We start from the raw sequence: 20,740 nt of genomic DNA, 5'->3' as shown, positions 1-20,740 counted from the left end.
GCAGCAATTTTCATCATAAGAAACAAAATAAATAAGACGTTCTCAAGAGTAACAGAGAGCTTCTTCAGAATTCTACATTTACGAGAAACTCTAAACTTATTTCTTCAAAAGGTTTTCATGTATCCAGAGCCTGAATACTATGTTTACTCAATGACACACAGAGAAAAAGAATAAAGCATTGTTGGCTATTGATTAAGAAGACATTCTTGAAAGTCTAACAAAAAAGAAGGATGTTTTCAGAAATATGGGTGAGCTGAAATCAATTCTTCATAAATGGACACACGGCGCCTTTGGGGGAAAAAAAAAAAAAATCTCCAGTCAAGGTTGAGAGAGCAATGAGTGCATGGAAGTGGGCCAATCTGGGTTAACATGTGGCAGAGGTAATCATCCACTTGTGAAAGTGATTTTCAGCTCACTCTCTGACACCTTTCTGATACACATGATCCCATTTAGACGGCAACAATGGAGAGGGAACGCTGGGTAAAAGGACCTACGGGTGAATGGGTGCGGTGCAGGCACTTTCCAGGCGACTTCAGCTCACTTTATGCCAGCGGAACAATATTAATAATAATAATAATAATAATAATAATAATAATAATAATAATAAAGCACTTTATTTTAGACAAGTCTAACATTATTGCTGCTAGTTCAAACGACTTGTTTTTATATTAATTATTTTATTTTTGTAATTTCTTTTACTTAAATTGAGTTGAAACAACACAATTTTAAAGTTTTTTTGGGGGGAAAAGTTAATTGTTTTATGTTCAATCTATTTAAATTTTTAAAAACTAACTCAATAACTTAATTCCTTCATGTTGTCCCAACACAAATCACTTGCGTGAAACCCAATATTTTTACAGTATGAACTGTAAAATAAAAATGTGTCGAAAAGTCATGACAGGAAATGTTCATATTTTATTTTAACTTATTTTAATGAGCTATATTTTAGGTATTTTTTATATTATTTAAAGTAATAAAAAAGTTCTATCTAATATATATATATATATATATATATATATATATATATATATATATATATATATATATATATATATATATATATATATATATATATATATATATAAAGCTTCTTATTTAACTCCAAGATTGATGAACAAAATAAATTAATAATAATATTGATGAATAACAATAAAAAAATACACATTTATTAGACTATAATGAAAATATAATCAGCAAGTGGGAAACATAAAATACCGGTTACAATAAGGATTCCATTAGTAAATGTATTTACAAACACGGATAAATGAAGAACAGTACATTTTTTACAGTACAGTATATATTCATCTTTCTTAATGTTAGTTAATGGAAATAATGTTGATCATTGTTAGAACGAGTTAACTCAAAGTGCATTAGTTAATGTTAACTAATTTGAATTTTAATATTGCATTAGTAAATGTTGAACTATGATTCATAAATACTGGCAATACATAAATACAGCCAATACTGCCATTTTTAGATGTTTAGTTCATGTTAGTTGCTAAAATGATCTAATGAAACCGTAATGTAAAGTGTACCAAAAATGACTTTTATAAAGTTATTAGAAAATACAAAGGCAATTTCGCTTCACACCTGCCGATATAAGATATTTAAGTGCCAGGTATGTATTGTATATTTTAATGGCTTATGCTTTATATATTAGTAATATTAGTAAATTACATTATATTAACCTGACTTATATCATCCTGTATGACTAAACATAACATGGGTAAACTATTAGTCAAATGAAAACATACAATTCTCATGACTTATTGATAATACTATTAAAATCTGTCTAAAAAAACCGCTATAGATCCTATATGGATTCAGACTTGCAAAATGGAGTCTCTTCACAGCGTATTTGATGTATAATTTCATCAAACCTACACAGTAGAAAGTGTTCGTAGAAAAACTTTATTTACTTCTTGTTCTCAGGAATTAACCATTTCTGTCATTAGGTTTATCATTTACATTGCAAAGCACACCTTACAATACTGCAAGAACATGATACAAATGTGAAGATAACAATTTACGTCAATATCACTGTAAAAGTAATATTAAAGACATTAAATAATAATAATAATTATGAGAAAGTGTCTTTAGATGCTAACGCAAGCAGCTATTGCAATGATTGCAGTGCCCCCATGCGGTTCAACGGCACTATTGCAGAAAAGCACAGATTTGGTTGAGCCTTATGTGGACCACAAGCACACATTATTGTTTGTGTGTTATAAGGGACAAATTATTGACCAGAAACTAAAAAATAACTACATAAAACAAATCGTATTATTACTATTTACTTTCTTCTAACAATGTGAAGAAAATATGTGAAGGAACAAATAAATCAAATTATTTTTCTTTTTTTCTTATATAGTTTTGATGATGATTTGTTATATTTGGATGATATTTGAATTTTTTTTCCTACCTTAATTTTGCTGCTTTGCAAAATGTAAATAGTTCTCATTGGGCCAGATTATTATTATTATTATTATTATTATTATTATTATTATTATTATTAATTCATTCATTCATTCATTCAGTTTCTTTTCAGCCTAGTCCCTTTATTAATATGGGTTATTATAATTGTTACTACTACTACTACTACTACTACTACTACTACTACTACTACTACTACTAATAATAATAATAATAATAATTATTATTATTATTATTATTATTATTCATTCATTCATTCATTCATTCATTCATTCATTCATTCATTCAGTTTCTTTTCAGCCTAGTCCCTTTCTTAATCTGGGTTATTATTATTATTATTATTATTATTATTATTATTATTATTATTAATAATAACAATAATAATAATAATTATTATTATTATTATTAAACGGTATTATATTAAATGGTATTAATAAAGATTAAGAATGCTGATGTAGCAAGTACATACAAAAAATACTAAATACAAATTAAAGTCCTAAACAAAATGGCTACAACTAAAATTAAAACAGGAGCTAAACTATTAAAGCCTATTGAATAATAGTAAATTAAAACACAGAACGCAACGGGTCATGAACACAATGTGTGGCCAAAACTAAAAGGTGAGGTTAAAGGAGACTTTATGAGAGAAAAATGCAAACGTGTAAAAAAACGGGGGGGTTTAATGTGTGCCCTGGCCCTCGAATGAAAGAGGGCAAAGACGGTTTTAAAGGGATACAAAAAGAAGCAAAAAAGGGCCCTGGGAGAGAAAGAAAGAGCCGTGAGCATAAGTGAGACCGAGCCAGACTGATCAGACTAGTGCTGGCAGTTTCTCTCTCTCTCTTAGGGCCGCGGCAGGTCACTCCACAAAACTGAATGGCTCCCAATTCTTCAGTGGCTCTGCTGATAAACAGATGGCTTCTTTTAATGGGGTGCACTCAACCTGAAAATCTCCCCACCGATCCTGATCTTTCTCTTCCCATGCACTGGGACAGTCATCAGGTGTTTTTTTTTTTTTTTTTTGGAAATGTGTGTGGGTATATGAGTAACTGAACAAAACCCAAAACGGAAATTATATAGTTCTGGTTTCATGAATTCAGCGTAAAATAAAAATATAATAATAATAATAATAATAATAATAATAATAATAATAATAATAATAATAACAACAACAACAACAACAACAACAACAACAACAACAACAACAACAACAACAACAACAACCATAATAATAATAATAATAATAATAATAATAATAATAATAATCATAATAATAATAAATTACGCTAATGAATAAATGAATTTATCAAATATAAATAAAATAAAAATGTAATTAAAAATAAATGAAAAAAAGTTTCATACAGTTAAAGAAATATAGTTTTACAGAAAAATAAATAAATAAATACATACATACATTTATACATAAATAAAAAAACAAGGCTAGTTCTATTTTCTATACATATAGTAAAACCCTTCCCCCTAAACCTAACTCTCACAGGAAACAATCTGCATTTTACATTTATGGGGACATACACAAAAATGTCCCAAGAAGGTCAAAAGGAACTGGTATACTCTCTCTCTCTCTCTTTCACATAAACACACACTCACGCACGCACACACACTTAAAATGTGTTAATTTAACATTTTGTGTATTTGGTGGTTCATTGGTCTTTACTTTTTATTTGACATTATGAATTACATTATGGGACCTTGATCTCTGCTCTGTTGACTTTTGATGTCGAAAACTCAACATTAACAGTGACTTTTAATGATATTTTAGTAGCTTGAAACAAAATTTTGGTTAAGAAATAATTTAAAAACAAGTCATATAACAGAAAAGGGCTGGAAGTTTATTACCAGGCAATGCATACAGTATATAAATTTATATATTTATTTATAACACTAGTAAACAAATAATAATCAATTTTATACTGTACTTTTGGCTATATCTTGATTTATATTTTGTTGTATTTCCTGGTTATATTTATTTTGTGACATAATATTAAGGTTTGTTTCTGTATCTTTGTTTTGAATATAAGTTATATAATTCATAAATGTGTATTTTTTCATTTTTTCTTGTTTTGAGATAATAAGAGATCATGTGATCCGGAAGTGTACAAAAAGGACCAACTTCCCATGATGAACACTGTCTTATGAAGAGCTGTGTGCTTGAAGTGTTACATGCTTTGTGTCAGCCTTTTTTAATTAACTAAACTGGTAGTTTTGGAGCTTTGTGTTGCCGCCTTTTTAATATATAATTTTGCACTTTTTGTGGTTTGGCTGAGGCCTCCACTTAAAGTGATGTGCCTGCTTTTGTACATTTTTTATACAGTATTTAATAACCTGATAACTGATTGTGCTCTTACAGATCAAATTCTTGTCTAAACTACATTTTCTTATTTTTCTAACTATGCTATTACAATTATTTGGAATAAAATATGACTCTTAAGGTACAACAGGTAAAAAGTTGAATTAAAAACAACAGTTTTATTTACTTTCTATGTTGTTGTTTAACTTGCAATTAATGCTAGATTTTTTATTTCTATTCAGTGATTTACAGTGCATCTGGAAATATTCATAGAGCTGCACTTTTTCAACTTTATGTTACAGCCTTATTCCCCAAAATAGATTAAAATAATTTATTTCCTCAAAATTCTACACACAATACCCCATAATGACGATGTGAAAAAAAAAGATTTTGTTGAAATCGTTGTAAATGTACAGTACTAAAAATAAAAACCTGAAAAATCACATGTACATCGCCTTTGCTCAATTCTTTGTTGATGCATCTTTGGCAGCAATTACAACCTCAAGTCTTATTGAATATGATGCCACAAGCTTGGCACACCAGTCTTTGAATTTTTTTCTTATTCCACGTTGCAGTACCTCTCAAGCTCTGTCAGGTTGAATGGAAAGGGACGGTGTACAGCCATTTTCAGATCTCTACAGACATGTTTAATAGGATTTTGGTCTAGGCTCTCTCTGGGCCACTCAAGAACATTCACAGAGTTGTTGGAGTTGTGAAGCCACTCCATTGATATTTTGGTGGTGTGTTTTGGGTCACTGTTCTGCTGGAAGATGAACCGTCGCCCCAGTCTGAGCTCAAGAGCACTCTGAAGTAGGTTTTCATTTATGATGTCTCTGTACATTGCTGCATCTTTCCCTACATCCTGAATAGTCTTCCAGTTCCTGCTGCTGAAAACATCCCCACAGCATGATGCTGCCACTACCATGCTTCACTGTAGGGATGGTATTATCCTGGTGATGAGTGGTGCCTGGTTTTCTCCAAACATAACGCCTGGCATTCACTCTAAAGAGTTAAATTTTAGTCTCATTAGACCAGAGAATTTAGTTTCTTATGGTCTGAGAGTCCTTCAGATGGCAAATTCTAGATGGGGAGTGACTTCCGTCTGGCCACTCTACCATACAGACCTGATTGGTGGATTGCTGCACAGATGGTTGTCCTTCTGTAAGGTTCTCCTCTCTCCTTAGAAGAATGCTGGAGCTCAGACAGCATGACCATTGGATTATTAATCACCTGCCTGATTAGGGAGTCACTAAGGCCAAGGGGGTCACACACCAGTAGCGCCGCTTGGCGACATGTCGTGCAACGCAGAACCATGCATTTCAGAATTCTAAACATAGGTTTCTATCAGGGTACACACATCAGCGCCGCAAGTCGGCAGCTATCCATGGCGCCCAGCCATGACTCAGGACACTGTTCATATATCTAAATAGTTTAATTTTGAATAGCATGCGGATGTGCGCGTCTGGTGTGCGATACTTTCAACTGTCATGTGAGGCCGGTGTCACGGCACTGAGTGACGCATCCAGCTCTAGGAAGAGTCCTGGTGGTTCCAAACGTCTTCCACTTAGATGATGGAGGCCACTGTGGAACTTTCAGAGCAGCAGAAATTTTTCTGTAACCTTCCCCAGCCTTAAACAATCCTGTCTCGGAGGTCTACAATCAATTCCTTTGTCTTCCTGTTTGGCTTGTGCTTTGACATGTGTAATGGAGGCCAGCTAGTGCTGTGCAGGTAAACCTCTAGTGACAGACGCTAGAGGCCATGGTCTTTAGCCTCTTTGTTAGAGCAACCGACTCCCAGCTTGGAGCGGGTTGGGGGGGTGTAGGACCGATGGGGTTACATTGGTACATACATGTCTTTGTTTGCCTGTAAGTTTATCCTTATTAATTAGTATGCTTTATTATTTTTATTCCCTAAACAAGGGGCAGGGGAACAGTATACAGTAACTTACAAAAAATAATTAATTTGTTTAATTAAGTGAATATCACAAAATCAAAAAGCATTACTGACGGATGTAGAGCCACATTTGTGTGAAAAACAGAATGATATTATCATGGTGTCACAACACTACATTAAGTTTTTTTCAAATTTATTACGAAATTGTGTGAAATATTGCAATTTATTTATTTAACTAATTCCCCTATTTTCAGTTTTAACTACACAGAAACGTTTCTCAGTTCGTGCACCTCACTTTTTATATAGCTTTTTTTCATATAGGTTTTCTAAAGGTATATACAGTAATCAAATTCAACACCTATTAAGAGCTTTTTAAATCATCACCATTTTCAATAACATTGGTAATATTTTAACTTACAGTATATTTACTAAACGCTAATTGTAATTTTACCTGACTAATGGTAATGTTATAGTAAAGAAAGCTAAAATGTCGCCCAAATACTGCTATTTTCACAGAGCTGGTTCTTTTTCTATATTTGAGCTTTCAAAGGACACGGCACAAAGAGAGAAGTGTTTACAATTAAATTTTAGTTGTGTTCCAGAGAATTATTTAAAAAAATATATAGCTAGCATTTGACAAAGAAGAGCTTCCAGAATCTCTCCCAGTGCTGGATTCAGCTAAAAACTCCTCAAAGAAGGAGCAGCTTCAAGCATAATAGAAGAAGCTGTGGATTGGAAAGCCACAACCTGTAAGTATTTTTATTTGTTAAACTAATCTATGACATGCATAGTTTCTAGCATTAATAATATGTTGTGGCGAGGACGTGTATGTTGGTACCGCTAACAATTTATCTACAAATTCATATTTATCCACCAAACCACTGTAAACACACACAATCTTCACCAGTACATGCATTGTCTCATATGCGGCCACTTTCTCTGGGTTCTACATCTCAAATAACAAGCTACCCCATGAAAGGTTTATAAGAAAGAGAAATACAAAACTAGTAAAAAAAAAAATAACCAAAATGTAGACTCCAATTTAATACAAGCCAACACATTAACCTGCTCAATCAGAAACCGAACTATCTGAGGTGTATTAAAATCAGAGGCAATGATTGCACTTTCATCATGATCCACACAAGCATTGAACATCCTTAGGGTTGGCAGTTTAAAACAGATTGATTCACTTAAAAATTTGATGTGAAAAATATTTTCTTGCAAAATTATGCTACATACGTGAAGCATACTAAACTAAAACAGTGGTCATACTGCAAATAAATGCTAATTCACTCCTCCAGCAGATGGCGCTTAATAGTACAGCAGGAATAACCTATAGTATCTGGATGCGGCCTTTAGGATGTCAGACACAATGGAGCTGGTGATGTCACTGTGAGGAGTAAGGTTAGGTAAGCCCATTAAAAAGCATTGCATGCAGACCCCTTTCGAAATAACAGTGTTGCTTTTGTTACAGCTGTAAACAAAGCAGCATGATAGCAAATATACCAGGATTTTAGCAATTGCATAAACTACACAGCACCCCAATATTCACAGATTAAATGCAGAAAACAGTACGAAGCTGAATACCTTGGAAAATAGAATTTAAAACATTTGAATACTTTTTAAAGGGGTGGTCCACTATAATATCTTATTTTAAACTTTAGTTGATCTGCAATGGAGCTGTGTGAACATAAACAACATCTCTGAATGTAACATGCTCAAAGTTAAATGCAAAGAGAGATATGGGCTTTTACAAAGTTAGCTTAGCAAGGCCGACAGCGAACAAAGTTTGGGGACTACAAAAAAATACATTTGGGCAAGTGAGATCACAAACGCTTCAGGTTACGCACATTCACCACACGCAGTGAAGAGGCATGGCCAGAGGCGCTGTAATGTTATAGCAGAGAAAGCTAAAATGTCATCCAAATGCTGCTATTTCCACAGAGTATGTTGAGTTTGTTGCAGAGTTGATACGAAGAGAAAAGTGCATACAGTTCAATATTAATTATGTTACAGAGATATAGCTAGCATTTGACAAAGAAGAACTTCCAGAATCTCTCCCAATGCTGGATTTGGCTAAAAACTCCTCAAAGAAGGAGCAGTTTCAAGCATAATAGTAGAAGCTGTGGATTTGAAAGCCACAACCTGTAAGTATTTTTATTTGTTAAAATTGATCTATGACATGCATAGTTTCTAGCGTTAACGATATGTTGTAGTTAGTACATGCTGTTTGGCACCGCTAACAATTTAGCTACAAATTCATATTTATCCATCAAACCACTGTAAACACACACAATCTTCACCAGTACATGCATTGTCTCATATGCGGTCACTTTGCCTTGGTTCTACATCTCAAATAACAAACTCGCAAAAGATATGTGAACACTTCGTTTTATTTACACGTTATTTCGAATATATGTGAAAACCACTGGTCAGATTTTATTTCAGAGAGCAGGCGTGAGGTTCAACTGTGTCCTCGTCATGTTTTGTCTAATTAAGGCTCAAACTGATCCAGCTAACAGCTACTATGACTGACAGTATTTACAGAGCAGAAGCAACGCGCATACTTATAGGAGCGTGATGCTTTTCCTGGTGACGTCGAGCCAATTCAAGGCAAATCACAGCCCATTATGTTGGCTAACCAATCATAGCCTTTTGAGGGCGGGTTTTAGAGGAACAAGGAAATATCTACAGTATGTTGTTTTCATGTTAGCTGAGTAGATGTGCATAATTAAAGTAAGATTAATGAAAAACTAATGTGATTTTTTTTTTTTTTTTACAATTGAAGCATGAGCACACATTGCTTTGCACAACACAACCAAGCCTTAAAAATTCACTCTGGACCACTTATTTAAGGGTGTTAAATTTCTATAAATTGAATGATCAACTTTTATAAATTTACACATAAATTAAATCAACACCCTATTACTGCTCGATTGCAAATAAACAGGCAATCTGACCAAAAAGCCCTTAAATGATAGATGCACCATTGAAAATAAAAAAAAAATTCAACCAAATAGTAAAATAAAATATTGGTGCTATTTATATTTAATACAGGCATTCAATACGACAGTACAACTTAAAACATGGTGATACTATGGTGTATGCTGCAGCCCCTATTATTCATTAAAAATATAGTCTGATGGTAAAAACAGAACTGAAGTGAGTGAATAAATAAAAAGTATTGGAGCAAAGCAAAGAAATCAGACTATAAACGAGCTTTATCCCTCAGCACAAACATTTAGGCAGTCAGTGCGAGGATGGTCTGAATAAGTTGTGAATCTGCCTAAGCATGTAAGTGGCTCTCCTCTGCAATGTCTGTTAAAAGAAGTAATTTGAGGTTGAAGAGGCGTCTGCTCATTAGGACAGGCTTCTCAGGGAGCTGCTCTATAGAGGAATCACGGAGGGCCTCTATGTAATTAGTAGTCTGATGACACTGCTATGACCCCTGACCCCTCGTCACGCTGAGGGAACACCCCGGCAGCTGGTCCTGCACATCCTCACTGATGCTGCTGCTACCTTTTGGGAACTACGTTATTTCCTGACAGAGCTCTGACAGGCTCATACTGGAAATAAGACAAAGCATTATTTTTATTCTTCTTTCTAGCTGCCTTAAGTTATTTAGTTTAGTAATCAAATTAACTTTTCTAGTCCTCTCAACTTACATTAATTAGACTCACAAAACTATGTTAACTTTGTATAGCTAAGCAAACATAAGTTAAATCAACAGGAAGAAAAAAAGTCCTGACTTTTTGTCATTAGTTTAATTATTATTTATTCATATTTTAGTGCACAGACTAAAACAACAAAGAAAAACAACATATTAAAATGTTTTCAAAATGTATCTGATTGAAAACACTGCTGTTTGGGGTGGGGATAATAATAATAAAAAAAATAAATTGTATTATTTATTTATATTTGGTTCTTGCTTTTGTTTATCAGTCATCCTTTACTTATTCCAAACCAAATTGAGTTTCCTACTTCTGTTAAACATAAATGAAAATATAATGTATTGAAGAATAATGGACTGCCATCGACTTCCTTAGTATGTTCTGTTCCTACAATGGATGTCAATGGCTGCTTTTATTTTCATCAAGTTTCATAATATCTTGTTTTGTGTTCAAAAGAAGAAAGAAATTAAAAATAAAGGATATGTTGGACTAGGGCAAAAATATCTAAAATTAACCCTGGTTTTGATCCAATTTGGGATCGCTGTCAACAAGCTCCAACCACACCTTTCATACTTTCGGGCTCTAGTAGCATTATTTGGACGTAACCCTACAAATGTTTCCTTATCATCTACATCTGGGATCAGAAAACTTGTTTCTAGGGGTTCGGTGTCCTGCAAATTTTAGCTCCAACCCTAATCAAACACACCTGAACAAGCCAATCAAGGTCTTAATAGGTATACTTGAAACACCCAGGCAGGTGTGTTGAGGCAAGTTGGAGCTAAACCCTGCAGGGCACCGGACCTCCAGGACCAAGATTGGTGTTCCCTGATCTACATAATCAAATGCACTTGCCTTTTGTTTAGTAATTGCTAAAAGGCTTATAACACTGAACTGGAACAATCCTTCCCCACCTAGTTACGTACATTGGATGCATGATCTGATGCAGTCTATGCAAATAGAAAAGATTAGATATACAGTTTGCGATAATACTGACAATTTTGATACTATTTGGCAACCCTTCCTCTTACACTTTAAAAATAAAAAATAATGAGTAAATAAATATGTGTACATGTATGTGTGTATATGTATGCAAGTATAAAGCTGACCTATTTTCCTTGCCCCTGGCTTAGTTACGAATGGAGAGTTTTTTTTTAAATTAATTTATTATTATTATTATTTTTAATTAATTTATTTTCTACTGCTGAATCCTTTGCATATTTTTATAATTATATTTATATATTTTCTGTATTGTTGTATTTCATTTCTTTTAATGCAAAAATATGTAATTGTATTACTTTATTCAGAGCGAAAGGAAATGTAAGCAAATTGTGTTCTGCTGCTACATTGAAGCAGTTGATGTCTAATGATTCTATGTATCTCATGCTGTGGCTGTCTGACTGATATATTGCAATAAAAATAGAGTTAATGGATATATATAATGGATATGGAATTTAAATTTTAGCATAACATATGCCTTTAATTTTACTTTAAATGTTGGTTGTTATTAAAATATTGTTTAAACGTGAGTGCATGTGTGTGAGTGTGTGTGTTGGGGGCAAGGTAATAAATCAAACTAATAGCAAAATAAAAAAATAAGGTAATATTTGTTTGCTTAAGTTTAATAGGGTTGTTTTATAATAGATGTCATTTAATATTGCTAATTATTTTAGGTATATGAAAGAAAAATTATAATTATATAAAAAATTATAAATTACTAGCAAGCAAAAAGCCAGTTAGAGAAATGTTTACGGGTAATCTTGAGGTTCGTCAACCCAAACACTATTTTGTCAGAGAATTCTGGAAGAAAAATTAAACTGAACTTAAACTTAATGTCTGACATACTGTTAGGGTTTAACAAGAACTCTAAACAAAACACACAACCATCAGACACAAGGTGGCACTATAAGCATGTTTTTCCCAATGTGTCTCGTTCACAGAAACATGCTACTAGCTGACTGAGTCTATCTGCTAAGAAAACGAAAACAAAAAAAAAAAAACATATACAATATAAAATACCATTAAACTTTTACTTAAGCTCTTCTGTACAAATTCTACTGTTATATTATAAAAAAATAACATCTTTTGACATCCATGATAAACCAAATATAACATATAGCTAAAAGGGGTTAATAATTTTGTTATATATATATATATATATATATATATATATATATATATATATATATATATATATATATATATATAAAATATATATCTTCTCTTTTCTTGTCATTTTCTCAGTCCTTTTATTAATCTGGTGTCGCCACAGCAGAATGAACAGCCAACTTATCCAGCACATTGTTACGCAGCGGATGCCCTTCCAGCTGCAACCCATCTCTGGGAAACATCCATACACACATTCACACACACACTCATACACTAAGGACAATTTAGTCTACCCAATTCATCTGTACCTGTGCATCTTTGGACTGTGGGGGAAACCGGAGGACGCGGAGGAAACCCACGCGAACGCAGGGAGAACATGCAAACTCCACTCAGAAACGCCAACTGAGCCGAGGATCTAATCAGCGACCTTCTTGCTGTGAGGCGACAGCACTACCTACTGCGCCACTGCATCGTCCTCATATACATATATATTACAAAATTAACCCTTTAAAGCTACATTTTTTTCGATAGTCTACAGAACAAACCATCGTTATTCAATAACTTGCCTAATCACCCTATATTGCCTATTTAACCTTATTTACCTAGTTAAGTCTTATTAACCTAGTTAGGCCTTTAAATGTCACTTTAAGCTGTAGAGAAGTGCCTCTAGTAAGATCTAGTAATATATTATTTACTGTCATCATGGCTATTAGAAATGAGTTATTAAAACTATTATGTTCGGAAATGTGTTGAAAAAAAACTTCTCTCTGTTAAACAGAAATTGGGGGAAAAATAAACAGGAGGGGCTAATAATTCTAACTTCAACTGTGTGTGTGTGTGTGTGTGTGTGTGTGTGTGTGTGTATATATATATATATATATATATATATATATATATATATATATATATATATATATATATATATATAAAATATTATGAATAAATAAATAAATAAATAAATAAATGTTAAAAAAAATATAGAGAGAGTATATATATATATATATATATATATATATATATATACAGTATAGTTCTGTCGCATCACAGCAAGAAGGTTGCTGGGTCAAGCATCAGTGTTTCTGTGTATATATATATTATCATTATTATTATTATTATTATTAGAGTTATAATTTAAGTCAATGGGGCCAAAACAGCCACCAACAGTAAATTAGGGCGAAAAAAAATTTGATTATTCAAAAATATCAAAGGCAATGTTGTTTCACATGTCCAAGACTTTGATAAAAGGTAAAAAAAAAATAATCCAGTACGCTATTATTTTTTATATTGAAATTTGTGGGGGTTTTTTTTAACCAAATCAGTGATCAGAGTTCAAATCCTGTAATTTTCTAAACAATTTAATAGTTTTGATTGGGACTGAGGTTGTTTAAAAGTGGATGTTTTAAACCCTAACATAACAATAGGGTAGTACATTTGCTCAGAGTGCATCGTTAAGTTTTTCTAAAATTTAAAACATTTTCTCAAAATACATGTCAAAATAAGATTTGTCACAAAAAATCATTTTGCTAGCAGTAACACAAAAAAAAGTTATGGCCAAATGAAGACACAAAATCACCCAGAGTGTATGATGAAAACATCCCCAACAGTACATAATAGTTAAATAATATAGATACAAAATAGCTTTAGATGCCAGTGGTCAGAATATGAGCATCATCAAAAGACATACCCGCTATGCTTCATGTTGGGGGGCTTGTCCATGCGGACCGCCAGTTTGATTTTAAGATCCACGTCTTGGCTGTTCTTGGGCACCACCATTTTGTGCAACTCTGCCGTTTTGGGCCCATTTGTTGTGGGGTGAAGAACCACCTAACCAAGAATGCGAGAAAAAAGGAAAAACAGATTATTAGGAGTAATACACCTGGATGGGCAGCTGGAGAAAGAGATGCAAAGGGATGATGGGAGTTGAGAGAAAAAGGAGGGTTAGACTGACAAAATCATAGAGATGCGCGGTGGAAAGAGGATGGTGGATGTGCAGTCTGTTTGGTGCGAGTCTCTAATGGGAAGACTCCATCTGTTACTGTGGGAGCGGGAGCCCTAATGACTAGAGATTTCCTCGCCTGTAGCTCACTCTCCCCACATACACTTACGAACACATGTGTGTGCGCATCACGGTTCACACGCGCTGTGTGCAGAACATCTGTTCATGCAACATCAGCCTTTAATTGTGCGCATTGTGAAGATGGAACGCATACTCGTGGCTCACCCTGCCCAGCTCTTTGTCCTCCAGTGCCAAGACTCCGGTGCTTTCGGTGAAGAGTTTGACTTTGACCGCTGGCAGGGGGTGTGTGCTGGTGAAATCTCCTTGTGTGCCCCACCTGTAGCAAAAGAAAACAAATCAGCCTTCACAATAGGGGAGGTTATTTTGCATTCCCCACTTCTCTAGACTCACGCCAGCAGAACATTTCCTGTATTGTTTTGATCAAATTATGGTGTAGGTCTTTTTATTTTTTTAATGCAGAGCTTTTTTTGTGATATTAATTTATTACTGATTTTGGCTCAAACTTAATAGCAAAATAAAACTCTTTATATGTTAAAATGATCAAATAATCTACATTTGATTGTGTAAAGTTTGTTTTATCTGACAAAATTTTCAGGAATATTCAAACCAGTGCAATAAGACTGATTCTTGCACATTTTCAAAAACGGTAATGGATAAAATATACAAAATATTCTATTGGCTTTTTAAAATTATGGTCCTTGACATTCAAAAAGATCATAAATGAAGTGCAAACAACATCAGCTCAACAACTCACCACTAAAATATTCTTAACTATGAAACAACCATTTCTGACACAACCAAATACACTAAAACTAATCATAATGTTATTGTCAATACAGCACAGCCTGTCATAAACCGGTCATAAACATGTGTAACAGAGTCCAGAGGTAAAATTCCGTTATGATCCCTGAAAGGAGTCTGGGTTCATTTCTACATTTATGGAGTTTATGACCTCTGGTGCCAGCAAGTCTGTTATTCTGTGACATCTTGTCTACCAAGATGTTGGCCAGAGCTATTATACATGTCTTTTGTTCATTTGTTTGTTAGAATGAATCCAAGCTTTGCATTATGCAATTACCATTACATTAGCTTACTACAAACCTGTGGAAAAGCTATGATCAAAATCAGGGAACATCTTTTTATTGGTTTGGGGCTTGTGGCATCAGTGATCTAATGATTTCTAAATCGGAATAAGACTATAATATGATTCAGATGTTTACATGAGTTGCTTGTTATAGCACATAGATCCAGTAATGTCATTGCATCACCAGCCAATAAATGTTTCCTCTGAAGTTTGTGTCTGTGGTCCTTTAAGATAATCAAAAATTGATTATCTCTTGATCAGAGTATTGTCCTAATCATATTAAAACCAGAGTATTGGTGTCCATGTAAACGTACTCACTGAAAGTGCCAGATGATGTTACAAGCTGTCAAAGACAGTCCATTCCTTACCTTTAAGTTGATTCCATGAGCCCTCACATTTCATAAGTTTGACGTGTTTCCCCCCTTACATGCAACTTTTGTAAAGCATCTGCTGCATGTTGGTAAGTCAGAATCCTTGCTTGTAAAATATAGCCATACTTTAGAATGCCTAGTTTAAGCAAATTAGATGAACACCTGGGCTGAATCACCTGAATCAGACACACCTGGGCTTGCTAATCAAGCTTTTACTAGGCTTTCTAGAAACATCCTTGCAGGTGTGTTGAGGCACGTTGGAGCTAAAATCTACAAGACACTGGCCCTCCAGGACAGAGTTTGGACACCCCTGCACTAGACAAATTAAGAATGCCTTAACTATGTTTTATGTTATTCTAAAGAGTAAAATTGAAATCGATCGAAATTAATGCTCAATTTCAATTATCGAATCAAAAAATAGAATCGTCGATGCTGCCACGCCCCCATGTCACGTCAGCTTGGCTTGCCAAGCGGGTAAAAAAACAGGCTTGTTTAAGTGCTTGTTTAACTGCAGAAGCAGGAGACCAGTCGACAGTACTTAAATCCTCTCCTCTTTCAATGAAGTCGCCGGTGTGTAAGCATTTTGGATTTCCAGTGAGTTATGTTGACAAGGTTCGTGTTGTCGACAAAAAAAACACAGTTTTGCAAGCTCTGCTATGTACGTATTAGGGTTCGTCCGATAGACAACATCGGCATCGCGATCCTCCGCCAGCCCCCGTTGCAAATCCGCTCGCGAAAAGTACACACTCAGGCCCTGTTTACACTGTCTTTGTTTTTAAATGGCATTTTAGAACGACAACGATTTGACATCCACAGTGGCGTGTAGCATTTCTGAGCAGCCCTCCTTCCTCTCTACCTCTGACACACACACACAGACGCACACACACAGCCATGGGCTCGAGACAGCGGGTTCAGGCAGTCAGAGGATCAGTAGACTGCTTCAATCTTTCACTCACTTGTACTTAGTCATTTTAGCGAACACCTCAGATACTGTTGGCTGGTTCCTGTTGGTTGGGCGTCTTTTTTACCGACGCCATTATAACGACACAGATCACTGCCTATTCACGAGTCCCGCAGAAAAAAGTGATTGACAGGTGGTAATTATGTGTGTATCTTGCCTTTATTCATTTACTGTATGATTTGTTTAAGGTAAAACAAAGACCATGCAGGTCAGGTAGTTTAAACGGTAGGCTACAAATAATTAATTGGTCATTAATTAATTAATTATTCATAATCAAAAATCGAATCGAATTGAATCGTGCCTTTAGAATCGAAAATGTAATCGAATCGAGGATTTAGAGGATCGTGACACCCTTACTAAAGAGTGTCATGTCTGGTATCATTCTGTTCCATACATAATCCTACAGCTCATGATCTAGGAGGCCTGGATTCTTTAATACTTATACTTTAATACTTAGAGTTAATGTACCTTCACCTTTTCAGGATGGATCCTAATTATGTATATGAGTGTCCCCGAGACAAAGAATATCTCCTGCTCAAACTTTGCCGTGAAACCCAATGTAGTGTTACACAGTATGTAGACATCAAAAAAGGTAGTGTGCCAGTCACTTTTCATGAAGTTGTGCTGGATTTGGATAGAGCATGTTTCAGGTGTAAGTATCCAAGAAAGGGTTCCCAGGTAGCAAAGAATTTTTGGTTGGAATTAGACCTGATAAATCTGAGCGTTTTCAAGTGGATAACAGAGGGCATATTCATTAACCAGGTTTGAAAAGAAGGAGTTAAAGGAGATTTCCAGTTTTTTAGTATTAGCTGCTATAAGGGCTTGTTGTAGATGTTTTGGAAAAGTGAGGGAGTGTTCTACCAAAAATAGCAAGCTCTGTGTCCAGTTGGAGGGAAATATTATAGGCCTTAGAGTATAAATCAAAAATGTTTGTCCAAAAATTAAACAAAGTTGGGCAAAACAAAAATGCATGACCTGTGGTGTCCTCTGTATTTTGACACTTGTTACACATAGGTCAAATAGAGGGGAAACAATTTGTGTAATTTGGTTTTGGTGTAGTGCAGGCATTTTATAAATTTAAACTATATTAACTGGTGCCTATTCTTTACCGAACAGGACCATACTTCAGTCAGGCACTTATCCCATAGTTCCTCTGATATCCCAGTTCCAAGTTCATCCTCCCAAGCCAGTTTAAACTTCTCATTAGAAGTTGAGGCAAAGGTTTCAAATAACCCAACACAATTTGAAATAAGATGAATGGACTGTGGAGGGTTCAAGAAGACAAAAAAAAAAAAAAAAAAAAAACCTGTTTATCAGATACATTCAAAATTACAAGTTTTAGATTTCACATAGTGCCTTACCTGCAAGTAACGAAAAAAATGTGAATGGCGTAAATTAAACTTTCTTCATTTCGTTTTTAACAGTTTGTCATTTTTAGATGTAAAATTGAAAAACTAAATATAAGAAAATGTTCCTTTTTTCAAATAGCTTTCTTAAATCCTCCCATTTGCCAATGAAAATAAACAATTAAAAAACTTTAATTGACAATCTTATTTTCAAAAGATACCCTGATTTAAAAAAAAGACTCCAAAAAGCAGCACTGAAAATGCATTCATGACCCTAAAAACAAGACTTTCAAACATGGCTCAAAAATAGTCTTAAAACATGACATGAGTCCAACAGAAAGGCTTAAAAAACAAACATTGACTCCTAAAGCAACTGTCAGAGAAGTTGGCAGAGCATGTCCGAGAGTCATCTTCACGTATGGCATGTATGCTAATCCGTATGTGAGTGTGCGCCATGTTATATGTGTTTGTGAGATCAAACCACAACATAAATAAAGACATACTGTGCATCTATAGCTGATTAAACACGCAAAACTGTAATCCAACTAAATTCTCTCAAGCAGGCCAACAGTTGCTCCTGGCAAACTGACTGTAAAAGTCAATTCCTCCCACCTACAGTACAGTTCCTCTGCTTTCAAAAGTAATAAAGCCACCAGACAGTGTTTTAAACATCATATGGCAATCCAAGTGTTTTCCTCTGTAGTATTAGCATTAAAACGAGGCCTGTAATGCAGACAAACTGTACTGTAAATTTACTTGGTTGAACTTTATAATATTGTAAGCGAGATTGGTATATTCATGTACTGATAAAGGAAGCACTTTCCAATATGCTTTACTACAGTGGTGGGCAATCTTTTTAGAATTTTTTTTTCTTTTTTTGCAAACCAAGTGAAAGGCCAGATGTCAAATCCTTCACACAAAAAAAAAAAATAAAAATCGGCAGTATGCATGGAATAAATATCGGACAGAAACATGTCACTATAACACAAAACAGATTTTTTAATAGTTATTAATAAGTCTGATTTACAAGTTAAATTAGTTTGCACTGCTATTTATACTTACTTATCAATCATCATAAAACAATAAAATAATCTCTTATAAAATATAATAATAATAATAATAATAATAATATTTTTTTACAGTGGAGAAAAGATATTGTCTGATAAAAAATATCATATTAACACATCTAATTTGCACTGCTTTTAGAATATACAGATCAATCATCATAAAACTTGATGAAACTACAAATCTTTGATAAAACAACTTTTTAAAGTGGATGTATGCATGGAAAATATATTTTTTGACAAAAATAACACATTTAACAAGCAATTATTATATGATTTGAGTCAAATTTACAACAATCTCATTTAAGCTTGTATTAATATCAAGCGGCAACCTCCCACTCTCCCTCGGGAAGCCAATACAGTAGTAATTGAAACTGCAATTCATCGAAATTCCGTTAGTCATGGCTCCATATAGAGCAAATTTCTATTGAGCCCACTGTTAGAATGGCCAACCTTACAACAGAAAAAAAAGCTGTTTACAGCCTGGTACAAAGAAGGATTTTGTTTCATATAGCTAATATTACTCTTTATGACAACTTTGAGGGGGGTGAATTTTTTATAACTCATCCGTTTCCTTTATATTAGGCTATATTTAGTTTGTATAATTAAGGGCGTGGCTACTTGAGTGACGGCTAGGTCTTGCTGGTCGCCGTCACTTCACTTCAGCTGACTCGGGCAGATTAGCCACTGAACTCTGCAAATTCATTTTTTTTTATGTCGCTTTACACAGTCAGTTGCCTGTTGGACTTATTTCCTGCAATTATCTGATGATATGGGATGCTGTATGCACTTAATTGTGCTCACAAACCACTTAGGTGGCCTCTATTTCCCATGTGAGTAAAGTTCTATACTTATATGCCAGGAAACCTTCATAATGAATGCTCAAATAATGTAGCCCATAGTTTTTAGCAAGCATCATGTGTCGTATTTGTCATATGTCATATAATGTAGGCCAACTATCTAAAAATTATCTTATTTCAAGAAGCATTTTCTAGGCAAGCAAAACATAATGTTTTGTTTTTAGAAATAATATGCCAATATTAGGTGAGTTTTTCCCGTAAAACAAGCAAAGCAATCTGCCAATGGGGTAAGCTAAATAATCTTGTTTTTCCTTTTGTCATATATATTATTTTTCAGAGCAACACAGGCAGAAGTATAAATTCACAGCAATGTGCAAGACATGCACAGTGGTTATAAACCAGGCTTGGGGCCACACTCTGACAGGCAAGTAGAAAGGATGGGCGGCAAGAACTAGCATTAAAGGCACAGACAACAAAAACAGCTACACTGTGTTCTGAACAGAGAATTCCAATATTCTGATAGGTATAATAAATAATCTGATGGGTGTTTTGAGCAGATACTTTACAGACACATTCTGGAGACACAAAAGACTTATCTTAAATCTTGAAAAAGGGGTAAAATAGGCACCCTTTGAATATTATTTATCACTATAAAATGTCAATATAAGTTTTCTTATACACACATGTA

General features: G+C 34.2%; 1 protein-coding gene across 19 annotated transcripts in view; it reads right to left on the bottom strand.

Annotated features, from left to right (window-relative positions):
- Window positions 1-20,740, bottom strand: part of cadps2 (Ca++-dependent secretion activator 2) — a 350,912-nt gene that overhangs the window by 138,621 nt on the left and 191,551 nt on the right. For all 19 annotated transcript variants that reach the window (XR_015526569.1, XR_015526568.1, XR_015526570.1 and 16 more), the window contains exons 7-8: window positions 14,631-14,742; window positions 14,094-14,233 (exon numbers count right to left, since the gene is read on the bottom strand). Coding sequence is in view for 14 of the 19 variants with exons in the window: in XM_087312412.1 (XP_087168538.1) it covers window positions 14,094-14,233; window positions 14,631-14,742 (252 nt within the window). In the remaining 5 variants the exon portion in view is untranslated. The remainder of the gene's footprint in view (window positions 1-14,093; window positions 14,234-14,630; window positions 14,743-20,740) is intronic.

This window comes from Danio rerio, chromosome 25, assembly GCF_052040795.2.
Source record: "Danio rerio strain M-AB ecotype USA chromosome 25, GRCz13ab, whole genome shotgun sequence".
NCBI classification, from domain to species: domain Eukaryota; kingdom Metazoa; phylum Chordata; class Actinopteri; order Cypriniformes; family Danionidae; genus Danio; species Danio rerio.
This window is presented reverse-complemented; position numbering and strand designations above follow the sequence as displayed.